The sequence below is a fragment of the Eleutherodactylus coqui genome, chromosome 12 (genome assembly GCF_035609145.1).
Source record: "Eleutherodactylus coqui strain aEleCoq1 chromosome 12, aEleCoq1.hap1, whole genome shotgun sequence".
Lineage (NCBI taxonomy): Eukaryota > Metazoa > Chordata > Amphibia > Anura > Eleutherodactylidae > Eleutherodactylus > Eleutherodactylus coqui.
In genome coordinates, this window is record NC_089848.1 from 128031008 (window position 1) to 128045314 (window position 14307).

The 14307-nt window shown below is 47.9% G+C and overlaps 1 protein-coding gene across 1 annotated transcript in view; it reads right to left on the reverse strand.

Moving 5' to 3' along the window:
* Window positions 1-710: 710 nt before the first annotated feature.
* DNAJC1 (DnaJ heat shock protein family (Hsp40) member C1) overlaps window positions 711-14307 on the reverse strand; it is a 90645-nt gene continuing 77048 nt past the window's right edge. Inside the window, exons 10-12 of the mRNA XM_066585444.1 lie at window positions 5917-5965; window positions 4286-4716; window positions 711-923 (exon numbers count right to left, since the gene is read on the reverse strand). Coding sequence (XP_066441541.1) covers window positions 855-923; window positions 4286-4716; window positions 5917-5965 — 549 coding nt within the window. The 3' untranslated portion in view covers window positions 711-854. The remainder of the gene's footprint in view (window positions 924-4285; window positions 4717-5916; window positions 5966-14307) is intronic.

Consider the following 14307-nt stretch of genomic DNA (forward strand, 5'->3'; position numbering starts at 1 on the left):
TTGCTGTGTCCAACAAAGAGGTGTTCCTTCGTACAAAGGGGAGTGACCTAAAATGCGCCAAAATTTTAGCACAATTTTTGGAGTAAACGAAGCTAACTTAAAGATGATCTAAGGTTAGACTGGAGCGTCTTAAAATGCAGTTCTCTCATTAAGCAGAGCTACTGTGATAAATCTGGTGCATTTTAGGACCGTCTACGATATACTATCTAAAAGTTAAATAAGTCACACGGTACGCATTGAATGCTGCAGGGAATGCCACATGTGAAAAGGACTGGGATTTCCATTGCAACTCTCAGAAATATTGATCAATTGATTTGACCTTCAAGGTGGTGGCGGCGCTCGGACACGCCAGTACTGGACCACGCGAACGTACAGGAAAACACTTGTGACTAAGGATTCCTTTATCTGCCAATCACGTTTAGAGACAGACACATTTTTCAAGGTACCCCATTTGGCAATTCCGTCATTCAGGATCCTCATCTATTAACCGGAGATCGGCTACAAGGAGCATCTCTCTCTGTCTGGAGGAAGCCAATAAGGATTAACATCTGGAAACTAATACTTTGATTCTTACTCAGGTGTCCCATTACTTTTGGTAGAGGTCAGCAGAACGTCTTGTGATCGAGGCATCACTGGGGGTCCCTTAAAAAGCAACAACCCTTTTACTCTTTTCCAAGTTACACAAATATCAAAAATGAGAAGACAAAAAGTTTAAGGTATAAAAATATGTTTTACTTATTCTGCACATAAAGATGGCATTTGTTTTAAAAGTCATAGATTTATTCTAAGGCACATTGAGAATACTGAGGTCCAAGGAACGGCTTGTCCATCTTCTGCTCCTCCGTCATCCGGACTCAGCTTTTTGCCTGTTTCTTCCTCTGTACCAGTTCTACCAGCATCTTATACCTACATATACAGTCCTCCTGCAGGGAAGAAGACACATCCATTAGACCTTGTGGCGCTCCATTCTACACGTCTGAAGGAACATGCAGCAACATCTGACACACATGGTATCTGCAGACCTCCCGACACCAGATCTAGAGTTACGCGGGATGACTGACTTCTGTATACGGCACATTCTTCTGCAGTGGAGGGTTACACCTCCTATTACCGCTAGTCTAGATAAGGCCCTGTAAGCCAGACTCCCAAACAAAGGCAACTTGTTGGAAAGAATACGGAAAAATAATACGACAGAGAAGTGTGATTGCACTAAAAGGGTCAGAAGTGTGAGGGCATCTAGTTACCGTTAGGAGACCTGACCTCTGAGGAAGTGCAGAAAAGACAGAAAACACAATCAGTATTACCTAAATTAACCTCAGTTGGGAGGAGTACCGTTTCTCCTTGTTGAGTGTGATAAGTAGTCATAAGGAGACGTAGAAGCCATGCAATGCTCCTCTGAGAAATTGGGTATGCAAATGAGACGCAGCACAATGCCTCTACAGCACCACCTACTAGAAGTTGCGTTTCCTACAAGTCATTATCTAACCCAACCAGTTTTGAAACATGACTAAAAGGTATAGTATAATATATAATTTGGCATTACAATGGTCTGAAACACTCCTTAGGCTGGTAACAGAAGAGGACGCTCAGAGTTTAGGTCCGCACAGCTGCATTCTGCGTCCAGAATAGGCTCATCTGTCAGCAGCCGTAAGGCAGGCAGATAATGAGCAGGATTATTAGTCTGTATATTCCTAGATAAAATCGGAAGATCCCATTAAACCTTCCCCCCAGGAGGACAGTTTAGCAGGTGGTCATTTTGTTAACATATAGCGGTGGTCTCCAGTGACTCCCATTATGCAGAGTTTAGGTTTCACAACAGCTAGAGAGCCACTGGTTGGAGACTACTGCGGGTAGTACTGTGAAATGGCATCCAGATCAGAAGCTTCACCTCTGGAGCCACTTTAATCCCTTCACCCTAAAGGACTTACAAGTATGCCCTCAGGTGGCAAGGTTTGCATGGAGCAGGATTGGAAGCGGATCCCGCTTCATACGCAGCAGGTGCCAGCTGTGTTTAACAGCAGACATCGCCCGTAAGAGAAGCGTTCATGCGGCTCGCGGCTGCCAACCCTTTAAACCCGGTCCGACAACAGGATTATGTGAATGGAGCAAGTGGTTGGAAGACCCGTAGGATCTGTAGACACCATCCTGAGTGGAGACCTGAAGATGCAGAAAGCTTCCTCCAGGTAGGTCCTGTGAATATACCAAAACAACGCTCCTGATAGTCAGGTGGTCCGTATTCAGGGTGTCTTCAGGACACTCACTTTCAAGTAATTCTTGAGTCCCCATCTCACCCAACCTTGCACCTAGCGATCTTTGGCTTTTTCCAATGATGGATGCTCTTTCATCAGGGATTTTCTAATGAGCACAACAGACCCCTAAAGAAGCGCTTACAGTGGCCATGCAACCATGAGGTCAACATTGTGAAAAATGTATACATCAAGAGGGAGGTTATGTTGACAAGTGACAGTACTTTCAGCTTAGGGGTAAGGTGATGTCTCATCACAGACGAGTCCTTCAAGATATTGAGTCATTCAAAACATAGCAGATTTTGCTAGTGAAAGTTGCTGTCAATGTAATATCACAAGCAGCCATTCAAATGGGTCCGTGAGAGTGAGATTGCCCTTTAGAAGATCTCCTCTCTATGTCCTAATAGGGCAGGTGGACATAGGTTGCCCTAATAAGACAACTGCATTAATAGAGAGAGACATTTATTTTCTAGAGAACGTTATGGACCAGGGTTCTCCATCCAGTTCATCACAGCCCTGAACGAACATGAAAGAGGTCTGTAATTTGGATACTTGTGTCCTCCTTAACAATCGGGCAGATGTTGGAGTTTGTGCTCTACAGCCTCATGTGTCATCCATTGTGGCGGGACGTGCGTGCTGGTAACCATGGCCACAGTGATTATAGGAAACAGAGAAAGGAGGAGAGGGCCGCAAAAGAAATGAGAAATTCTCAAAACGGCTTACAAAGAGCAAATGCGGACGTCTGTCGAATAAGGCCGACCACTTGTAGAGTGGACTCTAAGCCTGAATCAAAGGTAAAGAAAGAAAACGCGGAGCACCCTCGACTCTACTTGAGATCAAAGACCCTGCCTTGTGCTCTAATGGCTTTCATGGTGGCCTCTTGTTGGTCACCGAAACCTTTGTTTTTATATTGAATGAGACCTATGAGTAATAACAGTGTAGCGGCTGCTCCTTCTAGAAGAATCGGACATTGGGCGGTCATAATCCAGCATACATATGTATTCCATTACTTCCCGGAGAGCTGTCACCTGCGCACACCGTTACTGGTCACGAGTCCGGTGGGCCATAACATTTCTATGAACGTTATATCAGCTCTGCAGAAGTAACCAAATATTTACAATAAAAAGGCAAAAAAAGGTTTTCACCAGAAAAAGCGATTTGGATATGGGTTGTCCTTGTGAGACAGAAGGCAGTTTTATATATTAAATCCCATTATGTCTCCATTCTATGACTTAGCTACAGAAATATTCGATGGGAGCGGATGCTGTGAAAGATCATCAAGCAGCTACATGAGTCCTCATAGCTCCCTGGGTGCATAATCACAAAGGAAGCATCGGCTACTAGACTGGTGCAAAGAAAGGGTGGAGCAACCCTGTGCGGAGTTTACTTAAAGGGACTATAAGGCCAACTTTTTTTTTTAAAGGGGTTTTTCGTGGAAAATACTACTAATGAACCATCCTCAGGATAAGGTCATCAATAGTTGATCGTCTGGTGTCGGTCGCTCGGGACCCCGGCCGATCAGCATGCCGATAGCACCGCAAACGCACAGTTTGGAGCGAAAGCAGCTGAAGTCTCTGCGCCGACCTCTGTGTAGTGGCTGGCGCTTGTAACTGCAGCCACGGCTTGGGCAGCCTCTAGGGCCTCTGGAGGGGTGGCGGGTTGGCATCTGGCTGGTAATTATTTTTTATGGGCCATTTATATGAGCCGGCCGGAGGGCAACCTGACAAGCAATTCACTCACCCAGCCTGCTGCTGTGACACCTGAACTTTCACTAAGCTCCACCCCCTGGCGTCACTAGTACTACTGGGGTACTACCATTAAGAGGGTCACTACTACGATTGGGGCCACAAATACTCTCACTTCAGACAAGTCTCAATGGGTCAATAATGTGTCGAGTGTTTTGACGTTTTTACTTTCTGTAAAAGTAGATTCATTTCTTTCTTGCGGGGTGGGGGAGGGGCACTCTCACACTTTGCTTCAGGCAGCATAAAGCCTCGGGGAACCCCTGATTGTAATATACAGCTATCAGTCACCGTTACCTTCGATTTCCCGGGGACACACTTGGCTATTTTGTCCCATCGCTCCGCTGTCCCCTTTGGATACTGCTGCAAGGCCTGTTCCAGAAGCTTCTGCTGGCTCTGAGTCCATATCTCTTCTAATCCTCGACTTCGCTCCTTTCTGCCCTCATCATCGCTGTCCCCCAGTACTTCAGTCTCCTGCTCTGTATCAAAGTCTCTCTGCCGCCTGCCTCTGACCTTTTCCTCTGCCTCGTCTTTGGCTGAGGCGGCAGGGTCTGTTTTGGTACTCTTCCTCTTGCGGGCTCGTACTGTCACCAGGGCGTCACCCTGGCAGGCAGAGACGTCCCGCTCCTCATAATCAGGTTCCTCTTCCTCCCGCTGAGTCATTAGGCTGTCAGGTAAAATCACACTCGCCTTCGCTGTGCATTTCAAGTCACATAACCGAACGGTGCCTAAAAAAAGGAAAATCGTTATTAGCCGGAGAGGAAACGGTTTTATCACATTACACAACGAGAAGACTCCATTGTTCCTGCTAGAAGAACAATTCTAGAAACGGTTCAGTGTACCGCAAAGTGTAGGACGCCATCACTATTAATCGGGTGGGTACAATAAAATTCCGTTAATCCGGCATCCAACTGACTGAAAATTCTAAATCGTCTCATTCTTGCTTCCCGGACAGAACCGCAAAACTATCAAGACTCTCTAAACTAACAGACGACTGCAGAAGAACAGCTCTAAGACTCGAGGAATAATCGCAGATTGTGCTTACAGTACGGTCAGGCCTCGTGCTGCTGCTTAACGTGACGGTTTTTGCTACCTTGATAATCCAAAATATCCATCCATAATATAAATCCTTGCGGACTAAGGAGTAAGGATTCATGGCGCTCAGGGCCCAAGTGCTGATGCCAGGAGAAGGGGCAGTGACGCAGTAGCCTCTGATTGGCAGGCAGCGGTCACCTGACTTCTGCCATTAACAGAGATTGGAAGCATCGTGGGGCTGCAGCGCTGGATCGCGGAGTGCAGGGACAGGTAAGTGCACTTAGTTTTATGGTTTTCACTCATTTGACTCTAATTTTAAAATGTGAATTTGTAATCAAACAAAAACTTTGAGAAAAAGACGACAGATGGGGGGAATCTATGAGGAGCCGCACCTCCAACGGCGGTCTGCCATGATCCACGCAGGTACAAGTTACACCAGTTCATACATGCATCATGGAGGCGTCTAAAGAAATGTCCGCCAGCCAAAAGCTGCAGGGAATTCTTGGGGTAATTTACACCAGTTTCTAGTAGAAAATCAGGGAACTTTTGCACAGAATGAATTATCGTTCACATTCTCTCTGAATGACGGGAATCCGAATGAATCAATCAGTGTAAACGCCTGCAGGGAGGATTCATTCGCTTATCGTTTGTATTCAGTTCATGCAGGCATAAAAAATGAATGACATCTATGAACAATGGAGGTGGGAGGCGGGAAGAGATCTCCAGCCCACTCCGCCTCCACTCTGCGCAAATCCGTCAGGGCGGGGCAGCCACACCCCCTCCCAGCAAGTTTTGCCCTCTTATTAAAATGGCATGAGTGGGGTAACCCTCCAGACTCCAGATAAGCTATATTTTCCATGCAGCAAACCCTTCTGTCCAGCACTCCTACGCACCTGGGGCATGGGAAACCAAATCCTTGGCCTGCTTCGCCTTTGTTGTTACCTACAAAACAGAAGCAGAATGAAATAATCGATTACAACAATTTATACAAAAAAGTTCTTCATTTATGAAAATCTTCCTGCACAAAAATAAGACTTTGTAAATTCACTCTGAAACAAAATACCAGTCAATGCGTGAGGAGCGGGGGGGGGCATCCCCATTGTCTTTAGGACTCCGTAGTACACAAGGTCTTCAGCCAAGTTGTTTACCGAGAAGAAACTAAATACATTCCAGCTGCTATTAAAACGCCAAAGGCAGCAGCTCAAAGGGAGAAACGCCGGTCGTCACCACGGTTGGCCATACTCTGCATCATGGTCACAACTGGGTTGTGAAGGACTAGGCTAAGTTCTTTATTTGTAGGGGGAGGGGGAGAAAGGCTCTTCAAGACCTCAGGATTAAAAAAATAAATAAATAAAAAAAATTTCCCCCCAAAATTCGACAACCCAGCTGACGGATGCCTGCCACCATGGTGGGCAGGTCATATCTGAACACAAAACACGACCTGTATGGAGGTACAACATACATCACCGCCAGAAGTCTGGAAGCACTCCAGGTTCAAACCACAATTTACTAGTCAGAAAGGTTCTCCAAAATTGGTTCACAAGTCATTCAAATCCGAACGGCTGACTTTACACCTGACAACTTTGATCTACTAGCGACTGATTTTCTGGTAAGCTGAAACAAACTGGCCACTTATTGCTCGCCCCCTGTTGGTGTTTACACTGAACTATCATTTCATTCGCTCTTTGGAGCAATTAGTTGGCAGACATTCGGTCCCGTGTAAAGTTACCTTTAGTTGGAAGGTCTTTGTTTTGTTTCCAAGTCTTATAAATACGAATGCCCCAAAGCGTTGAGATTTATGACTATTTCTTGCCAATTGTACACATATAAGGGGTGTTTCCAAACTTCTGGAGGGTCCTGTAGTTTCTGAAGACTGGATTCCCTGGTGTAAGCTGGAATTGGGCAACTACCCTGTGGAGGTAGTGTTGGGGGTTAACTTTGTTTCATTAGTCACATTAGCGCTGGCTGCCGGCCAAGCCCATTGTAGTGGAGGAGGGCGGGTAGATGTGAAAACCCAAGGGTCAGCGGATTCTTGTGAAGACAAATAACTGTTAAAGCCGCTCCTGCCTTGATCCACCAAGGCAGGAAAAATAATAACATGTCAACAGCAAATCATAATATTAATTGGGGGAGGAGAGTGAAATCCTCCCCCTTGACGGATAACCTCCCAATATTAAGCACCATGCGGTCAAACCCAAGACGTGAGTTTACCTATATCGGCAGCGAGTCCCCCCCCCCCCTCATGAGAGCAACAAACCCCCAAAAATATACTGATGAGCGAGTTAACCGAGGACCACGGAGAGGATGCTGGAAATATCAGGGACCAAACACAAGCGGAGGGGGTTGGGATTGATGAGCACCTTGTCCTTCTGTCCTGGCTTGAAATGGCGGAGGTGGGTGGCATTAATTAGCAGCAAGAAATGCATACAAACCCCCTAAAAGTCAGCAGTTCTAATAAAAACATTAAATGTGAAGGTGCGTGTACGCCGCGGCTTCAAGAGAAACAGTAACAAACACCTCATAAAAAAGGCAAAGTTCTTATAACATATTCTGATCTAAGGATGTGGGCCCATCCGCCAGGCCTAACAATTAATTTCTTGGAAGTGCTGACTTTTGCTTTTTGTATGCATTGCATTGGTGGGGGAGGGGCGGCCCTCACTTTTGTCTTGCACTCCATTCACCCATCTGCCCTAGGTACTTCAATGAGAGTATATAGCCAAGTATCCAGTTTTTCCCCAGAGTCAATTTGCGGTCTCTGCCTCAAAAAGGTGTCAAAGCAAGGCACCCATCCAAAAAGGGTTGTCTGGGTGTGGTGGATGGGCCTGCATGCTTCCATCAAAATATGAGCCAAGAACCTTGAATTTTCATCTGATTAGGGTAAACAGTTGTACAATTTTATTCACATATTAAATATGTATGAGTGCCGAAGTGCGTTTATATTAGCACCAGGAAAGATGGCCGTCACACGGATACTGCTTGAGGCTCTGACAGTCTTTCCTCTAGATACTTGTCTATGGACTCAAGGAGTTGTACAGGACTAGAAAATGATGGAGGTTTCCCTCCTAATAAGCAAACAGGTGCAGCAGCACTCCACTGGGATGCACCAAATAGAAAGTGAATTGAGCAGCACAACCAGTGATCCCAGACAGTATTTTTTAATTGATTTATAAAGGGCAGAGCAGCAACGTTTCAACTCCTTCTGGAGATTCTAGAAGGAGTTGAAACGTTGCTGCTCTGCCCCTTATGGATCAATAAAGAAAGTATCTGGGATCACTGGTTGTGCTGCTCAATTCACTTTCTATTTGGATGTTTCCCTCCTGTCCTTGAGGTGGGTCTAGTAATGCAGCTCGGCTCCATTGGAGTAAATGGTGTGGAGCTGCAATACCATACACAACCCATGGACAGGAGTGGCACTGTTTTTGGAACAAAGCAGCTGTGTTATCCATTGCATGGGCACCAACTTTATCTATATAAATGATACTGCAGTCGTCTTGACGTGTTCTTCTCATATGTCCCATTTCATTGTACGGTTATAGAGAAGTTACTGCTATTACACATGTAAACAGAAAGATCTCCTTACAGAACAGAAATTCCTAATGAAATGTGACAATTATTAAAATGGGCCAAGTAGAGGAGTGACCCACGCACAACGGCGTCCAGCGGCACATCGTCGGGCCCAGCTGACAACTGTCCTTAGACCGGATCATCCCATACATGTGCAGGTAGTATGGATCAGGAGGGTAAAGTTTCTCCTTAGGGGGAGCACCCAGTAGCAACATATGCTCCTCTGGAAAGTTTATGCAAATAAGACAGAACACAGCCTCCATAGCGCCACCAATTGGAATGCAGCGTTCTTGCAAGTAATTGTCAGACCTTTTAACAAGTCTTGTAACAATTACTGGGAATATATGCCAAAGTCAGAGTCTTCTCCAGACAGATTAGGATAACCGTGTACAGACAGACTGTTTCAGGGGTTTCACCCCCATCAGTGTGCAGTAGGTTGCTAGCGGGCTGAGCGAGAGGCCTATGACATGAGAAACGTTACACCTCCCAACCCACCTTATAGGCCTCTCACCCAGCCAGCAACCTACTTTACATTGATGAGGGGCAAAACCCCCCAGACTGCCCGTGTAGTGTTATCTTTTCCTTCTGGAAAATTTCTGACATTGACTTGCAGGATTGCTCCCTTCCAATAGGTGGCGCTGTAGAGGCATCGTTCCATCTTCTATTTGCATATTTCCCAAAGGAGCATGCATGGCTCTAAGTCTCCTCAGACCTACTAGGTGCTCTCCCTAAGGATACAGTTTACTCTTCCTGACCCACATCATAAGCCCCGCACCCAGCCGGTAGTATGGAATGAGGCAGGGGCGCGGGTGCGTCCAGTGATGGTCATTGCTTGGGTCATGCATCCTGCACTTAAGTGATCCAAGTAAAGTGGAAGTGTTCCCACTTAGAGCTCACCCCCTAAAGTATACGGCAGGAATAGCTGCACACACATACATACAGGAGCTTGTATGCAGCCATGTGCACCCAGAAAGGTGTTAAATGCAAGAAATGTTTTATGATCCACAGAATCCAGTTGGATTTTTTAATACATAGCAGAAGTCAGGGGCGGTTTAATAACTCCTGCTACATATTAAATCCCACTATATCATATAAATCCACTCACAATGAAATCGCAGCCAAGTCTTTCATTCCATAAAACAGGCCTACATAAACCACACACAGCAGCTCCCTACAAGGGGAGGAACGTTTGGGCCTCGATGCAAGAATCTATAACCGGCTCCATCTACTAGCGGCGTCATCTTACATGACAGAAGGGGCATTATTCCCCTCATGCACTAAGTACTTATTTAATGAGGTACTCTACACATTTTATATAGAGCTTGTCATAACGGGGCTCCAGGAGACATTTCGACGAAGAAAGCCTCAACCCGTCAATCACATCTGAGCGCCGCCAAACGCCAAAAATATCATTGAGCTGTCAGGACGGTGGCGGATCTTCACAGAAGTCACCCAGAAACATGTCTGCTCCCGAGCTGTAAAATCCCCTTAGAACGCTCCTGTAATACAAGCCGCAGCCATTGTCTACAACAGCTGTAAAGAAAGGGAAAAAAAACAACTTTACAACCGCGGCAGAAAGCGGCTCGGAGGAGAAACACGATGCAAATGTCACATTTGTGCAGAATGTAAATGGCTCAGCAGTCGCGGGGTTTAGTGTTCCTTAAATTAACTTCTACGATTTCTCTTTGGAGACAAGAGGGGCAATTTATCTAGCCGAGCGCTTCTGCTCACATGGCAAGGCTGGCCGGTAATTAAGAAAGTCATCTTACATCTATCCACCTGTCTGTTGTTTTCCTGCCTACCTGAGCCCTTTTTCCAGGCAGCCGGCAAATCCCCTATCAGTCTGCTATCGCAACCTGAATGCCGGAGATTAGTAACCACAGAGAGAGGCGGAATCGGTTTACATCCTCTCGGGCTCGGGAGGCGGACTACTTCACAAGTAGGAAACCCGAGAATTTGTGGCCTTTAACTTAAAAAACCTGCAGCTAATAATCACATTATGGCCTGTTTTGCATGCCAGACAGTTTGTGTTTCCTGTTATTTTTACTATTTAAGTGGCCTTTGTGGTTACAAAAATCATCTGGTGAAAGCTATAAATTAACATTGTAAACATTTTACCCGTGCGAAGAGCGTGTGTGGCCATGGAGATCACATAATGGTTCACATATTGTTCCTGCCGTCAGCTCAAAACATAAGAGACCTCTACGAACGGGGGATTGGAGGGGGACGGGCTCTAGAGGTTGTGGCAAACAAGACGTTTGAGGTCCCAGTTTGGAATCATGCCCCAGTCCTCGATCTCATGGAGGTCTTCACGAAGGCTCATCCACGTAGCTGCTGTATAGGATCTTAATGCCATCCATACAACATAACAGTCTTGACTAGTGTTGAGCCAACTAAACCAGACCACCATCATTTTGGGTCGAACTTTGCTAAAAACTTGGTTTGCTTCGTGCCAAACTGAACTTTTAACAAAGTTCTATCTAAGAGGGTTCTACTGGTTTGGCTCACTTAACACTAGCCCCGAACACCAGGGCTGTGGAGTCAGTAAGCCAAACCTTCGACTCCTTCATATAGGACTTATTTTTTAGTGATTTGCTCACTGTATTAAAATGCATCAGGCTTTTCATTACCACTATGATAAAATAATCCAGCTATTTAGATAGAACATAAAATATTCGGTCTATAGAGGAGGAGCTTCACTACTGAGCATGTGCAGAGATTCATCTTAACTAAAAGCATTGAAGAGGCAGCATAAGGATAACTTACTGTAGCTTAATGGAGAATAAAGGCAATAGCTGAATTTCTATTGCCGTTTCCACATCCTATTTATGACGGTTTTTGACAAGTAGAGCCTTAGACGAACAGAACATAATTTATTGGACATTTCAAAACTTTCCTAAATTTCTATGAAATATAAAACAAATTCTGCATTGAATATATGGGGGAAAAAATGATATATATATATATATATATATTACCGGTAATTTCTTTAGCCGAGTTGGAGGCGGTACATTTCTAGCAACTCCACAGCACTGCTCAACACTGTTTAAGGAGTCCTAAAGGTCTTGTGTAACACGCAGTCTTATAAAGAGCTTCTCCAGCAGTGTTAACAGTTTTAGGGGTTTTGATGAAATTCCATTCTGGTTCAAACTAATTTGAACCAAGCTTTTGCAAAAGTTTGGCAAACCAGCCAAACCATAAGTTCGCTCATGACTGGTCACGACCAACACCGCTCAACAGGTAAAACTAAAATCACACCTGCAGTGGCGAACCCCGACCTCAGCTTCATAACCTTTTGACTATAGAGGTGTCATGAATCCAGCCACACGGAGCTCAGCTTTACATTTACTGCATGCTGCCCAACAACAGACTTACACCCCGACCCTTCTGGAGATCAAGATGCCATTCAGTAGTCACCCCTTAGATTAGGTTCACATTCATGTTCTCTCTTCAGTTGTTTGGCTCCACACCTTAGCCGAGTCACAGAAGAGCTGAAAATGCTGGACCCAGAAGGTGCCGAACAGATCCCGTTGGCTTTAATGGGGTCAGAATGTCCGGCATGTGGGCATAACATTTCCCAGACCAAGCAGCACAGCATGCTGCACTACTTTGTCTGGGATTTCATGCCGCATCTGCACGGGTGGCTCTGACACAGATGTGGAAGGAACCTTATTAGGACATTTAATAGACACCATCAGGTAAAGAGATATAGCTGCAGAGACTACATTACTGCATTTATAACAGGTTGGCCGATGGCACTAGTAGTAGTCATACACAATAGATGAATGTTTGCTTCCCTGGCCCACTCACAGAGACAGCCCGCGAGTCCCTCTACCCACTCACAGAGACAGCCCGCGAGTCCCTCTACCCACTCACAGAGACAGCCCGCGAGTCCCTCTACCCACTCACAGAGACAGCCCGCGAGTCCCTCTACCCACTCACAGAGACAGCCCGCGAGTCCCTCTACCCACTCACAGAGACAGCCCGCGAGTCCCTCTACCCACTCACAGAGACAGCCCGCGAGTCCCTCTACCCACTCACAGAGACAGCCCGCGAGTCCCTCTACCCACTCACAGAGACAGCCCGCGAGTCCCTCTACCCACCCACAGAGACAGCCCGCGAGTCCCTCTACCCACCCACAGAGACAGCCCGCGAGTCCCTCTACCCACCCACAGAGACAGCCCGCGAGTCCCTCTACCCACTCACAGAGACAGCCCGCGAGTCCCTCTACCCACTCACAGAGACAGCCCGCGAGTCCCTCTACCCACTCACAGAGACAGCCCGCGAGTCCCTCTACCCACTCACAGAGACAGCCCGCGAGTCCCTCTACCCACTCACAGAGACAGCCCGCGAGTCCCTCTACCCACTCACAGAGACAGCCCGCGAGTCCCTCTACCCACTCACAGAGACAGCCCGCGAGTCCCTCTACCCACTCACAGAGACAGCCCGCGAGTCCCTCTACCCACTCACAGAGACAGCCCGCGAGTCCCTCTACCCACTCACAGAGACAGCCCGCGAGTCCCTCTACCCACTCACAGAGACAGCCCGCGAGTCCCTCTACCCACTCACAGAGACAGCCCGCGAGTCCCTCTACCCACTCACAGAGACAGCCCGCGAGTCCCTCTACCCACCCACAGAGACAGCCCGCGAGTCCCTCTACCCACTCACAGAGACAGCCCGCGAGTCCCTCTACCCACTCACAGAGACAGCCCGCGAGTCCCTCTACCCACTCACAGAGACAGCCCGCGAGTCCCTCTACCCACTCACAGAGACAGCCCGCGAGTCCCTCTACCCACTCACAGAGACAGCCCGCGAGTCCCTCTACCCACTCACAGAGACAGCCCGCGAGTCCCTCTACCCACTCACAGAGACAGCCCGCGAGTCCCTCTACCCACTCACAGAGACAGCCCGCGAGTCCCTCTACCCACTCACAGAGACAGCCCGCGAGTCCCTCTACCCACTCACAGAGACAGCCCGCGAGTCCCTCTACCCACTCACAGAGACAGCCCGCGAGTCCCTCTACCCACTCACAGAGACAGCCCGCGAGTCCCTCTACCCACTCACAGAGACAGCCCGCGAGTCCCTCTACCCACTCACAGAGACAGCCCGCGAGTCCCTCTACCCACCCACAGAGACAGCCCGCGAGTCCCTCTACCCACTCACAGAGACAGCCCGCGAGTCCCTCTACCCACTCACAGAGACAGCCCGCGAGTCCCTCTACCCACTCACAGAGACAGCCCGCGAGTCCCTCTACCCACTCACAGAGACAGCCCGCGAGTCCCTCTACCCACTCACAGAGACAGCCCGCGAGTCCCTCTACCCACTCACAGAGACAGCCCGCGAGTCCCTCTACCCACTCACAGAGACAGCCCGCGAGTCCCTCTACCCACTCACAGAGACAGCCCGCGAGTCCCTCTACCCACTCAGAGACAGCCCGCGAGTCCCTCTACCCACTCAGAGACAGCGCGCGAGTCCCTCTCCCTCTACCGAGACAGCCCGCGAGTCCCTCTTCCTCTACCCACTCAGAGACAGCCCGCGAGTCCCTCCCTCTACCCACTCACAGAGAGCCTGCGAGTCCCTCTCCCTCTACCCACTCAGAGAGAGCCCGCGAGTCCCTCCCCCTCTACCCACTCACAGAGAGAGCCCGCGAGTCCCTCCCCCTCTACCCACTCAGAGAGAGAGCCTGCGAGTCCCTCCCCCTCTACCCACTCAGAGAGAGC